Raw genomic sequence first — 12,761 nt, 5'->3', positions numbered from 1 at the left:
GTGTTGGAAAGATTGTGGAGCCCCAAGAAACATTTAAAAATTGACTTACCTATATTTTCAGCTGTCCAGAAATACCTAAAAAGGGAGGAGGAGCATCTGAGGCCAGGCCTGCAGCTCAGCCTGCAGCAGCCTCAGAGCAGATTACTCTCCAGGACCTGGTGAACCAGCTCTCGAAATCTCGCGAGATGCTGGGGAAACAGATTGAAGAGAAGCTGGCTCCAGTCTCTCTCATGCTGCAGAAGCATGAGCAGCAGCTGGGAGACCTAGAGAAGAGGACGGATGAGGTAGAGCACAGGGTCACAGTGGTGGAAGCTGATGCCAGTTCATTCAAGGAAGAGACCCAAGCCCTGAAGACGCAGGTTCATAATTTCCATGACCAAGTGGATGATCTTGAAAACAGGGGCAGAAGAAAAAACATTTGGATCATCGGTCTGCCTGAGGGTAAGGAAGGTGAGCGGCCTGAAGAATTTGTTGAAGATTGGCTTCCGAAATCCCTTGACTTGGAGACTGGCATGAGAGGATTGAAGATAGAGAGGGCTCACCAGGTCGCAGCACGGAGGTCGGGTCTGGGTCAACACCCTTGTCCTTTACTGGTGTGGTTCCATCATTACCAGGATGAAGAGAGAGTCATGGAGGCTTCCAGACTCCAGGGGAAGGATCCAAAAGCCCTAATTTACGAGGGGTCTAAGATCATGTTTTTTCAGGACTTTTCAGCGACGGTGATCCAGAAACGAAAATCGTATGATGGTGTCAAGAGAAGATTGAAGGAGCTTGGGATTCAGTACTCCCTGAGATATCCAGCAGTGCTTCGGATCACCTTAGACGGATCCATGCATCTCTTTGACACATCAGAGAAGGCAAGAAACTTTGTGGACAAACTAACCTAATTTAAACAATTGTAGCATGTATAAATATTGTTGCTTAGGTATGCGTTTATCATTCTGTAAAAGAAATGGAGGAAATCCGGTTGGAGCTTTGTTTTTCCCCCTTTTTATTCCCTCTATTGATAATAATTTGGTTCAAACTATGTCTGGCGGTGGTTAAGATGTACATTTTAAATTTCTAAGTTAGGACATACCAAAGGATGGGTGGGGTATTTATTCCCCCTTTTTCTTAATAAAATAATGGGTTTTTTTATTCATATTGATATTCTATGGGGTGTTTATTCTTTTTAGCTTGTGCTTGCGATGCGGCTCTTGCTGGGTTGAGATGGTTAGATGCCTATTTATGGGTAGTTCGGGACGGGTAGTTGCCCCCTCTGGGAAGGGGGTGAGTTCCCCTACTCAGCGCTCTTGGCGTTTTATCTGTTGGTTTGTTTTCTGGTTTTTGTTGTTTTTTATTTTTAATAATTTTGTATGTTTGTTAAATGTAGCGGTTTTAGTTTATGTAGTTTTTATATTTGGTGGATCATGCGACACTAAGGCTCAGCAATTTGTGGTTTGGGTTCCTCCTCTCTGGAATTTAAATGTAATTGCAGAAGATTATGGCTAATGATTTTATTAAATGGTGTACCTGGAATATCAAGGGAAGTCACTCACCAGTTAAGAGGAAGAAGGTACTCTTGAGTCTTAGAAAGGAGAAGGTGGATATTGCTTTGTTACAGGAGACACATTTGGATGACAAGGAGCATCTGAAATTACAGCAGAATGGCTTTGACCAAGTTTTTTTTTCATCATTTAATACCAGAAGTAGGGGAGTGGCTATATTGGTTAGGAAAAATCCCTCATTTAAATTGTTGGAATGTGTTAAAGACACATACGGGAGGTTTGTAATTCTTAAAACCTTGATAAATGGGGAAGAATATGGCATTTTAAATGTTTATTGTCCCTCAGCTCATCCTCTTAAATTCTTGGTAGATGCTTTTTCTAAACTGATAAGTCTCAAGTCTCGGCACATCATTATAGGGGGAGATTTTAACTGCCTCATGGACCCCACAGTAAACAGGTTGCCTAAAGGTCCCTCGATACCCTCTGCACAAACTAAATAGTTATTGGGTTTGTGTGGGGAATTAGGATTGGTGGACGTCTGGAGGTATCTCCACCCTACAGGTAGGGATTTCACGCTTTCTCCAATCCACACAGATGTCACACAAGGATTGATTTCTTTCTGACCCCTTCGGTAACCCTGGATCTGATGGCATCCTGTACGATTGGTAATACTGCCATCTCTGATTATGCTCCAGTGTACCTCATGGTTAAAATCAAGGATGTTACAGTGGATTCAAGGTACTGGCAAATGGACCCCTTTATTCTCATGGACAGCAAGTTTGTTGAATATTTCTCTAGGGAATTTCGGGCATTCCTAGTCATCAACATAGGCTCGGTTGAAAGCTCATCTGTTCTCTGGGAAACTGCCAAAGCTTATGCCAGAGGGTTAGTTATTTCATATTCCACAAGTAGGAAGCGGCAGAAGAGTGAGCAGCAACGTCTCCTTGAAGCACGGTTGAAGGCAGCCAAGAAGGCCTATTTTGACAGACCCTCGTTAGTCAAGCTACAGAGGATTACAGCACTGCGGTCTGCACTAAATTCCGTGCCCATGCAGACGGCAAAGAAGGAACTGGCTTTTGCAAAGCAAAGGTTATACGAGCATGGTGACAAGCCAGGCAAATACTTAGCATACCTTGCCAGAAAGAGGAATGCTCCACAAACCATTACAGTGATTAGGGAAGGGTCTGGGAACCTAACATGTGATTCTAAAAAGATTAATGTGGCATTCCAGAGATTCTACTCTAAATTATATCAGTCTGAGAATTGTGAGGAGGGGCAGGCCAAAATGGAATCCTTTTTTAGAGATTTGAAGCTCCCAGGTGTGACTCCCGAACAACAGTCCTTTCTCAATGCCCCATTATTAGAGCAAGAAGGGCAGGAAGCTGTGAGGCAGCTTCAGAGTGGAAAGGCGCCTGGTCCTGATGGACTTCCCAGTGAATTCTATAAGGAATTTATAAGTATACTGTCAGGCGCGATGCTGAATATGTTTAATGATTCATACAGTCATGTTTGTCTCCCACCATCTCTGAGAGAGGCCAATATTTCACTTATCCTTAAAAAAAGGAAGGATCCGGAAGACTGTGCTTCATACAGGCCCATCTTGCTCTTAAATGTGGACTTTAAGATCCTTTCTAAGGCTCTTGCCTTATGGCTGGAGACTGTGTTACCTTCTATTATTAAAGAGGATCAGACGGGCTTCATAAAGGGTCGCAGTTCCTCCAATAACGTTAGGAGGCTGCTTAATGTAATTCAAGCATGCCAACAGCAGTCAATACAGGGATTGGTGATTTCTTTAGATGCAGAGAAGGCATTTGACCGAGTTGAGTGGCCATACCTTTTCTATACTCTAAACCGGTTTGGTCTGGGCGAAGTTTTCATAAGATGGGTAAAGATTCTCTACAGTGTACCTCTCGCTGTGGTCATTACCAACGGGGTACGATCAAGCAATTTTAATATTTCTAGGGGGCTGTCCCCTTTCACCATTACTTTTTACGTTGGTGATTGAACTGTTGGCAGAGGCCATTCGTGGGGATCTCAGTATATCAGCTCCAGAAGTGGGGTCAAAATTACACCCACTGTATGCAGATGATGTTCTCATTTTCTTGACAAATCCAGCAGTTTCAGTGCCTTGCCTGATACAATGCATTCATGCGTTTGGCGCTTTTTCAGGGTATAAGATTAATTTTGCTAAATCAGAGGCTATGCCTATGGGTGGTCTTACGAAAGAGTTGGCTCTTGAGAGTGACTATAGATTCCCATTTAGGTGGTCACAGGGGGGTTTTGTGTATTTGGGCATACTCATTACTCCAGTTCTGGATTGGCTGTTCAAAGCCAATTTTACTCAATTATTTGAAAAAATTAAACAAGCTCTCCAAAGATGGGAGGCACTTCCGGTCTCATGGTTGGGTCGGATAGCGCTTATTAAGATGAATATTCTCCCTCGTTTGCTATACCCTATACGGATGCTCCCCCTGATTTTCAATAAACACTCAGAAGACAGTTGGTTCAGCTCCTTTATCTGGCACTGTAAATGGCCCCTCATTAAATTAGGCAAACTGCAGTCGCCTCACAGGTTGGGGGGAGTAGACCTTCCGGACATTAAAAATTACCAATTAAGCTCGCTTATGACCTACGTAAGTGATTTGTTTTGTGGGGACCCTCTTTCAATATGGCTAGATATCGAAGTCTCCCAAGCAAGGTGCCCCCTTACCAGTTTGCTGTTTTTGGACAAGGTAAGGACAGTTAGGGAATATTGCCATAACCCAATAGTCATCAATACTGTTAAAGCATGGAGGGCAATTCGACAGAGGGAAGGTAATATTGGCAAATCATCTTTGTTTACACCTTTAGTGGGTATGCCGAATTTTCAACAGGTATGATAGATTCAGGATTTAAATGTTGGGAAGCTAGGGGTATATCTTGAATGGGTGATTTATTTGAGGGAGATGTAATGATGTCCTTCAATCAGTTAGTACAGAAGTACGAGTTACCTAATAGAGACCTCTTTTGTTTTTTTCAAGTTAGGGATTTTATTCAAAAAAGGATCACACTTTTGACTGATCCCTACAAATCTGACATAGAAAGGGCTAAGAGTACACTTTCTGTCAGTACTCTATATCACCAATTGGGGGGTGCCACCCCAGATGAGTCTGATCGACTCTGCAAGATGTGGGAAAGACAGCTGGGTATTGAAGTTTCTTCAAAGGCATGGGAGGATATTTGGGAGAATGCAAGGAAGATATCAATTTGCAATAGGACCCATGCTTTACAGTTGAAGATTCTCCACAGGGTCCACTTAGCCCCAGACCGTTTGTCAAAATTTAAACCAGGGGTATCTTCAGCATGCCCCAGTCCAAGGTCGGTACGGATACTCTTACCCATTGTCTTTGGTCTTGTGACAGGCTTCAAACATATTGGAGCGCTGTGGTGGGTGCAATGGAGAGGGTTTTAGGTGTAGGGGTGGAGGAGGACCCTATTTCACTCCTTTTGGGCCTACCCATTATATTTCCTGCCGACTCGCATAAGGCAAGACTTTTCAATATTCTGACATTCTGTGCAAGGAAGAATATCTTGCTAGGTTGGATATCAGAAAACCCCCCAGGCCTGTCAGGTTGGCGGAAGATTGTTATGGAGCATATTCCACAAAACTGAGAATTTTTACAAGACATGGCAACCTTTTTTGAAATACCTGGACAGAAATTTATCTGCCACACTAACAAGGGCTTTTATATAGCCGTAACGATTGTGTTTCATGAGTCCAATATCCAGGGAGGAGGAACTGTGAATGTATGAGTGTTTTGTTTGGCTGGGCTGAGTTATTACTATTTATTTGTTTGTTGTTAGGTATTTATTTAGTTAGTTAAATAGCTAGTTTAGGTTTTTTTTAATTTTATACATCTCTATATATGTTTATACATTCGTATAGGAAGGTGGGTTGGGGAATTTTTTTTATTATTTGGGTTTAGTTTTGTACTATTTTTGTACTGTTTTGAATTGCATTGTTTTGTATTTGTTGTAATATTTAAAAATCTATTTTTTCTTAATAAAAACATATTATATTAAAAAAGCACTTAAAGTGTTGGCAATGTAATCACATTACAGCCAATAATCGCTTTGAAAGTTTGTGCTTTAGAAACAGCATCCCCAGTTCATCAATTGTATTACAATGAATTTGCATTGAGAAAATGCATGCTATAGCAGAACAACCTGTATACTTGCTTTCTGTTTCACTAGGATCACTATTCAAACCCCAATCTGACTGACAGACCTTGGACTGTGGGGAGCACTGATGCAGAGACTGTAGCCCAAGAATGTGTGTTGGTTTCCTTTAGTTGAGGTCGAGATCACAAGTTTTGGAGTTTAGGCACAAGCTGGATTGGAGAATGGCAGGCAGGATGTATGGGTGAGGCTAGAGACAGTTTGAGGCCAAAATAGAGGGTCAGAGGTGTATTGGGGTATGCTTTCATGGGGTGGACAGAATATCATGGGTGAGTTTGGAGAGACAGGATCTGACCATAGGTTGGGTGCATCTGATCAAGGAGAAGTCAGCATGTTTGTTTACAAAGCCAGGGTGGGAGAGGGGAACGTTCCACTTTTGGTGTGCAGTCCATGATAGGAAGGTACTAGCACAAAACTTTCCTCACCTCCCTTCAACTGCTGTTTCCCGGTTGGAGTGAAAGTAAAATACAGATAAAACCTGAGGTAATGCAGCCGCAGTGAAGAATCAAAATGAACAACCTGCCTTCGGGACCATTTTATTGCCTAACGGGTTTCAGTCTCAGTTAAAACTTGAAGTATCTGAGTTTGATATCATCTAGACTTGTTTTGAGATTTTTTTATTTTTTTGCATCCTGCCAGATACAAGTCCATCCATTTTTTTGGAGGTTAGGGTTCCCTGCAGTATCACTGATAACACATCTGTGCTCAACTGCTGGAGTGCACCTTAAACCCACTTTTTATTACTAATTGATAAAGTTGCCCCAAAAGAGAGGTACCTTCAGTTTAACATGAGTGGAAATTATTAGATTATCCATCCACTGTCCACCCCACCTCTTCATTTTCTTCAGTTGAATACAAAGTATCTTTTAAAATTCCACAAGCAGAGTTTGAGGCAAGTTGATGAAATCTCTCACAGAATTCTCTTCAAATCCAGAAGGAATTTGTAATCTAGATTATAGTTAATCTGGATCTCAGTTAATTTACTCCTATTTGAGTTCAATAGAAGTAAACAAATAATAGTTAAGCAGCAGTTCCCTTAATGGTTTGGTGCATTGAAAATAAACAAAAAATTGTCTGGTGTGTGAAGTGATATTGTTCGAAGGAAATGAATTTAGAAGAATTATTAGCTAAATGCTGAATGATACCCATTTGCAGGCAGGGACTAGTGATGTGCAAGTTGCTTGTCCCCCTTCCCATGGAAACAGTGGGAAATGGCTATTCTATTTGGTGAAAATTGAAAGAAAAGACATTGATAATGTACAATAAATGCCTAGTAATGAAATTAATTAAAAGAAGCTCCTAATCGAGAAGGAAAGAAGAAAGTTTAAGGACAATGAATCCAAGAAGTGAAAGAAAACATATAACTCTGGATTGCGACCAGCAGAAAATTACTTTCAGTTGATATATGTGCTGATATAGAGAATGCTTGTTCTCCTTCTCACTGAAATAGGCAGCATTCAAATTTTGTGCAACTTCCTCATTTTACTGCTTTCAGTATGTAGTCTGACAGGGCTCATGTTGCTGACTGACAGTTTGCTCAACGGAGGGATGTTGCAGCATGTGGGACGTGCAGGTTATAGTGACTGAAACAAGGTCAGATGGACCTCATTGGAATATGAGTTCCCTGATTGGGGCTGTTAATCTGATTCAATCAGGGAGCCCTGGCTGACAGATATAAACAGGAGTGCCAGTCATTCTGTTCACTCTGAGAGTTTGCTCTGAGGGAGCTGGATCCACATGTAAATAAAAGGTGACTTGGTGATGGGATACCGGCCTCTGTAGAGCTATTTCACAGGGTGTTCCAGCCAGCCTCTCCCTCTTAAAAACAAGTCTGTCCCTCTTAAGAAAAGCTGCTGATGGCCAGCAAAGAGAAAACACAGTGCTAGGGCAGGAGGAGAGAGAGAGCTTCACTGTTGGTGGATGTGCACTGAGGGCCCAGGTGGCTGGTGGGTAGGAGAGAGAGAGAGAACTTACATTTTCACAGGAGTTCAGGAGGTTCTGAATCATTGTCTTCTGAAGGGATTGGGATGGGTGGCTAGGGAGGTGACTCCTGCAGACTTGCTCAGAGAACTTGGCAGCAATGCCAGAATAAGGCTAGTTAAAGTCAGTGAAAGCATCTCACCCATCACCACTCCAACCAACCCCCCCGCCATACACACACACACACACACACAAAACGCATGACTCACCCATCTGTCGTTGCTAGCAATCATTAAAATGCAAAAGACATGTAAACACCCAGCAGGGTCTGATGACACCTTCATCCTCTCTATGCCATGTGTTTGTCTAACTGGATGTGTTGTTGGATAAAAATGTTGCCATGATGAAAGATAAAGAATAAACAAAGCCAGACATCAAGGATGCTTCAAAAGCCAAATAATGCCAAAAAGACAAAGTTAAGGCATGCTATCTGAATACATTCACAACACGGTGAATGATCTAAAGGCACAAATAGAGAAACATAATTACTATCACAGGAACTTGGCTGCATAGTGACCAGGACCGGGAACTGAACATTTGAGATATACAACATTTAGGAAGGAAGCACAGACAAGAAGGAAAAGGGGACGGAGTAAGGCTGATAATAAGTGACCACAATATGATAGAAGTTTGCATTATGTTTGAAAGAGATTGATAGGTTCTTGTTGTCTAGAGGAATTAAGGGCTACGGGGAGAGTGCTGGCAGGTGGAGCTGAAATGCGCATCAGCCATGATTGAATGGCGGAGTGGACTCGATGGGCCGAATGGCCTTACTTCCACTCCTATGTCTTATGGTCTTATGGAAAGTGAGGTGGTCCATTCTGAAGCAAATGCTTTAAATTTGAAGAAGGGTAATGATAAAGGCATGAGGCACAAATTGGCTGAGGTGGATCAACAAAGTACATTAAAATTTACGACCGTACCCAGGCAATGGATAGGCTCTAAGTATCTTTTACACAATGTACAGCAAGTATATGTTTCTTTCAGAGTGTATAAGTTCAAATAAAAAGTCAATCAACCACGGCTAACAAAGGAAATTCAGGATTGTTAATGATTTTTAAAAATTGCAGTAAGCCTGAGGATTGGGAGGTTTGTAGACTAATGGAGGACTAAGAAAGTACTAAGGAAAGGGAGAATAGAATATGAATGCAAATTAGTAAAAGGAAACATAAAAACATGTAAAAGCTTCTATAGGTACATATAAAGGAAATGTTTGGCTAAAACTAATCCAGGTCCATTGCAAACAAAGTCAGAAGAATTATAATGGCAAGTAGGGAGGGTTAGAGAAACTAAATTGTTACTTTGTGTCTGTTTTCACTGAGAAAGATACCAGAAGACACCCAGAACTAGAGATCCAACTGGTGATGGAGAATGAGGAATTGAAGAAAATTAGCATTAGTAAGAAGGTTGTACTGGCAAACATTAGAGGGTTGAAAGTTAATAAACTCACAGGACCTAATCTACTACATCCCAGAGTTATCAACAAGGTGGCTATAGAGTTAGTCAATGAATTGGTGCTTACCTTCGAAAATTCTATCCTTTTGTTTAGTAAATGTGGATGTAAGCATTTACTTGTTGCAATTAGGATATTGTTCACTTCTGTTTCACTGCCTTTTTCTCAACCTACATTTAGAAGATTAACATCATGCAAGGTAGCATCATCCATATCAGAGAAAATCTGAATTTAATGCAGGCTAAGTGTGAAGAGTTTGCTGGAAATGTGGAAGACAAGTCAACTGATAACCAGGTAAAAACGTATATGTTTACCTCCTTGCTTGCTAGGACAGTTAGAAATATCCTAAGGTCTGCACTAACAAAGTTTGATGCACAAGGCTACAGACTTACAAGTTAATGAAACGCTGCATATTATAATCAGCAAATTGTAAAGATCGTAGTGATCTGCTATTAGATTTCATCTAACATTGTGATTAAATGGAATGAACAGAGATTCCTCATTTTTAATCAAATAAATGACTGCTAGATATTTTGCAATGTCTATTTAAAATTGTCAGTATTTGGCATTATGAGATACTTTGTGCATTTTATTTGCTGATCATATTGTAAGTAATTCTGCAGTACAGATTGCTTTCCAGTAGAATGCATAACTTAAAAGAATAATTGCAACTAAGTGATTTGTTCTGGTGATGAAGCCATTCATTTGATTAAAAAGTAAATGAACTACAAATTCTCCCCAACTATCATTTAGTTGAATGATCACCCATCAGGAATATAAATCTTTTGCAAGTTATCCAGCCTTTTATTATTCACAATCTTCAGACCAATCAATGTGCAACCAAAAAGTTGTTAAAACATAAAATATATGGATTGCCAAATGGAAGAAAGATGGCAAGAACATTAACTGACAAATACAAAGGTATTACTTTTATGTGATAAAGTACAGTGAGGTTTTACTCTGGACATAGCAATGGCACAATTTTACAAGCATTTCAAAATGTAACAGGAAAAATTATTGATTGAAGTGATTATGAATCTAACTTGCAGCATCAATAAAATATAATTACTATAGATTTGAAACAGGCAACTATTCAGTGGAGAAATGTTAGTGTCACAAATGGAGCAATTAATTACACATCCTCAGATCTTTAGAACATTCGAACACACCTTATAGCCCATGAATTATTTTGAGATATAGTCAGCTTGGCAGCCCATTGTTCACAGCATGGTCCCACCAATAGAAATAGAATAAATGGCTAAATGTTGGCAATATCGAGTGAACGATAAATACTGGCCAGCTCACGGGTAGAATGCCTGCTCTTCTCTCAGTTGTGCTTTTGGATTATTAATGTGTACAAGGTAGATGGGACCTTGATTTAACACTTCATTTGTGAGGCAGCATCTCCATTAATACTGCACTGAGATTAGCTTGTTAAGTGTCTGAAATGAAGTTTGAATCAATGACTTTCCAATTCAGAGTTAATTGTACCGCCGTTTGGTCAGGATTGAGATTGGGATGGTTTGGCGATGTGGTGGTGGGAAAAACAGGTGAAATAGCTCTGATGGGTAATTGGACAAAAACCTACCTCCTGGATTCAGCAGATCTTGCCTACTTTTAGCCACCTGAGGACAGGAAACCCCATTGCTTTAATTTTCTGTAAAACAATGGCTCAGCATAAAACACAAAGTTGCCCAAACCCAGCTTTGTTCAGGCTGGAAGTGAGGGAATTGGGTCAGAATTCAGAGTTTTAACAAGTGAGTGGCCTAGCTGACCCAAATTAAACTGATTTTGAAAATTAAAGTTCTCCCCAAATGTGCTTGTCCCAAAGTACCAAAATATTAAATGCAAATATTGCCACTACTATTAAGTTGTATTATTAGAGTCCGATTTCCTCATTTGTGGTAAATGTTTAGATATAATTTCTGAGCCTTTAAACAATTCAATCATGCTTTTATTGGTTCAAGTAGCATTAAATCTGGGAAAAATTATCAGATTTTCTCATTATTTTTGCTCCTAAAGTGTAATAATCATTTCTCCTTCATTGTGATTTGGACAAGGTAGATAATTAGCAAATACATGACAGATATAATTTGGATAATGAGGTTTATCCATTTTGGTAGCAAAAACACGAAGGTGGATTATTATCTAAATGGCGATAGATTGGGAAAGGGGAGGTGCAGTGAGATCTGAGCATTCTTGTGCTGAAAATAAGGATGTAGGTGCAGCAGGCGGTAAAGAGGGGAAATGGTGTGTTGACCATCATTGCAAGTGTATTCAAGAACAGGAGCAGGGCTGTCTTGCTGCAACTGCACAGGGCCTTGGTAAGACAACACCTGGAGTTTTGTGTTCAGTTTTGGTGTCCCCACGCAAGGAAGGATGTTCTGGCTATTGAGGAAATGCAAATGAGGCTTATCAGGCTGACTCCTGCGATGGCAGGACTGATGTACAGGATCAGTCGGATTATATTCATTCGCGTTTAGAAGAATGAAGGGGAATGTCTTAGAAATTTATAAAATTTTAACAGTTTTAGACAGAGTAGGTGCAGGAAGAATTTTCTGAGTTGCCAGGGAATCCAGAACCTGGGGTCACAAAGTAACAGTAGTCCACTGCAGATTTAAATGAGGAAGAACTGCTTCAGCCAGATAGTAGATAGCCTTCCACAGGAAACTGTTGAGCTCTAAACATTGAAGACTTTCAAGAAAGATATAGGATGACAGATCCCATGTTATGGGGAGAAAGTGGGAACAAGGTAATGAATTGGATGATCAATATGATCATATTGAACGGCAGAACAGGCTTGAATGGCTGATTGACCTACCCCTGCTGCTGTATTCTATGTTTCTATTGCAAATGGAAAGAGGTAGACCATTGAAAAGAAAGATCCAGCATGAAAATACTGTCTACATTCTGCCTCACAAATAACAGTATTCATTCATTGATCTGACTCATGGATAGTATAGATACTAGTGTGTGTATGTATGTAAAGTATAGATATAAGTGTATATTGTACAAAAATTGACTTACATTCACATGGAAACAAAATCAGAAGTTGCTGGAAAAGTTCAGCAGGTCTGGTAGCAATCTGTGAAGAGAAATCAAAGTTAACGTTTCAGGTTCTGAGGAAGGGTCACCGGACCTTAAACAGCAACTTCTGTTTTTGTTTCTGATTTACAGCATCAGCAAGTTGTTTTGGTTTTTAGGTGTATTCAGACAGGACTGATGTCAAAATGTATTTTTCCATAAACTATTTTTTCTGATACCAGGAGAAATTAATAATAATATTGATGTATTTCTGCTTTGTTTAGGAGCTTTCCAGACTGTACAAATTGGTGCAGAAACTGAATGTGTCTACAGTTTCCAGTACCCTGGAAATAAAGGATGAAATTCATGAACTTCGCAATTTAACAGCTGAACTCACCCAACAATTCAGGGCCATGGAAACAAATCTGCATTCTCTTAGAGAGCTGACAAACACACAGGTTTAGTATCATATTTCATGACCATTTCTTTAGAGAGTGCTGTTGATATTAGTGTAATGTTATAGTTTACCTGCGAACTAGATAAACCAGTCAGAGCTCAGCATGAGAATATCCCAACAGATGACTAATGGAATCAAGTTA

The 12,761-nt window shown here is 40.3% G+C and overlaps 1 protein-coding gene across 1 annotated transcript in view; it reads left to right on the top strand.

Annotated features, from left to right (window-relative positions):
* The window catches only part of LOC140487987 (uncharacterized), a 43,982-nt gene that overhangs the window by 22,357 nt on the left and 8,864 nt on the right, over window positions 1-12,761 (top strand). The window contains exons 5-6 of the mRNA XM_072587541.1: window positions 9,319-9,432; window positions 12,447-12,620. Of these exons, the coding sequence (XP_072443642.1) occupies window positions 9,319-9,432; window positions 12,447-12,620 (288 nt within the window). The remainder of the gene's footprint in view (window positions 1-9,318; window positions 9,433-12,446; window positions 12,621-12,761) is intronic.

This window comes from Chiloscyllium punctatum, chromosome 1 (genome assembly GCF_047496795.1).
Source record: "Chiloscyllium punctatum isolate Juve2018m chromosome 1, sChiPun1.3, whole genome shotgun sequence".
Lineage (NCBI taxonomy): Eukaryota > Metazoa > Chordata > Chondrichthyes > Orectolobiformes > Hemiscylliidae > Chiloscyllium > Chiloscyllium punctatum.
Note: the sequence above shows the minus strand (reverse complement) of the source record. Positions and strands in the feature narration are given on the sequence as shown.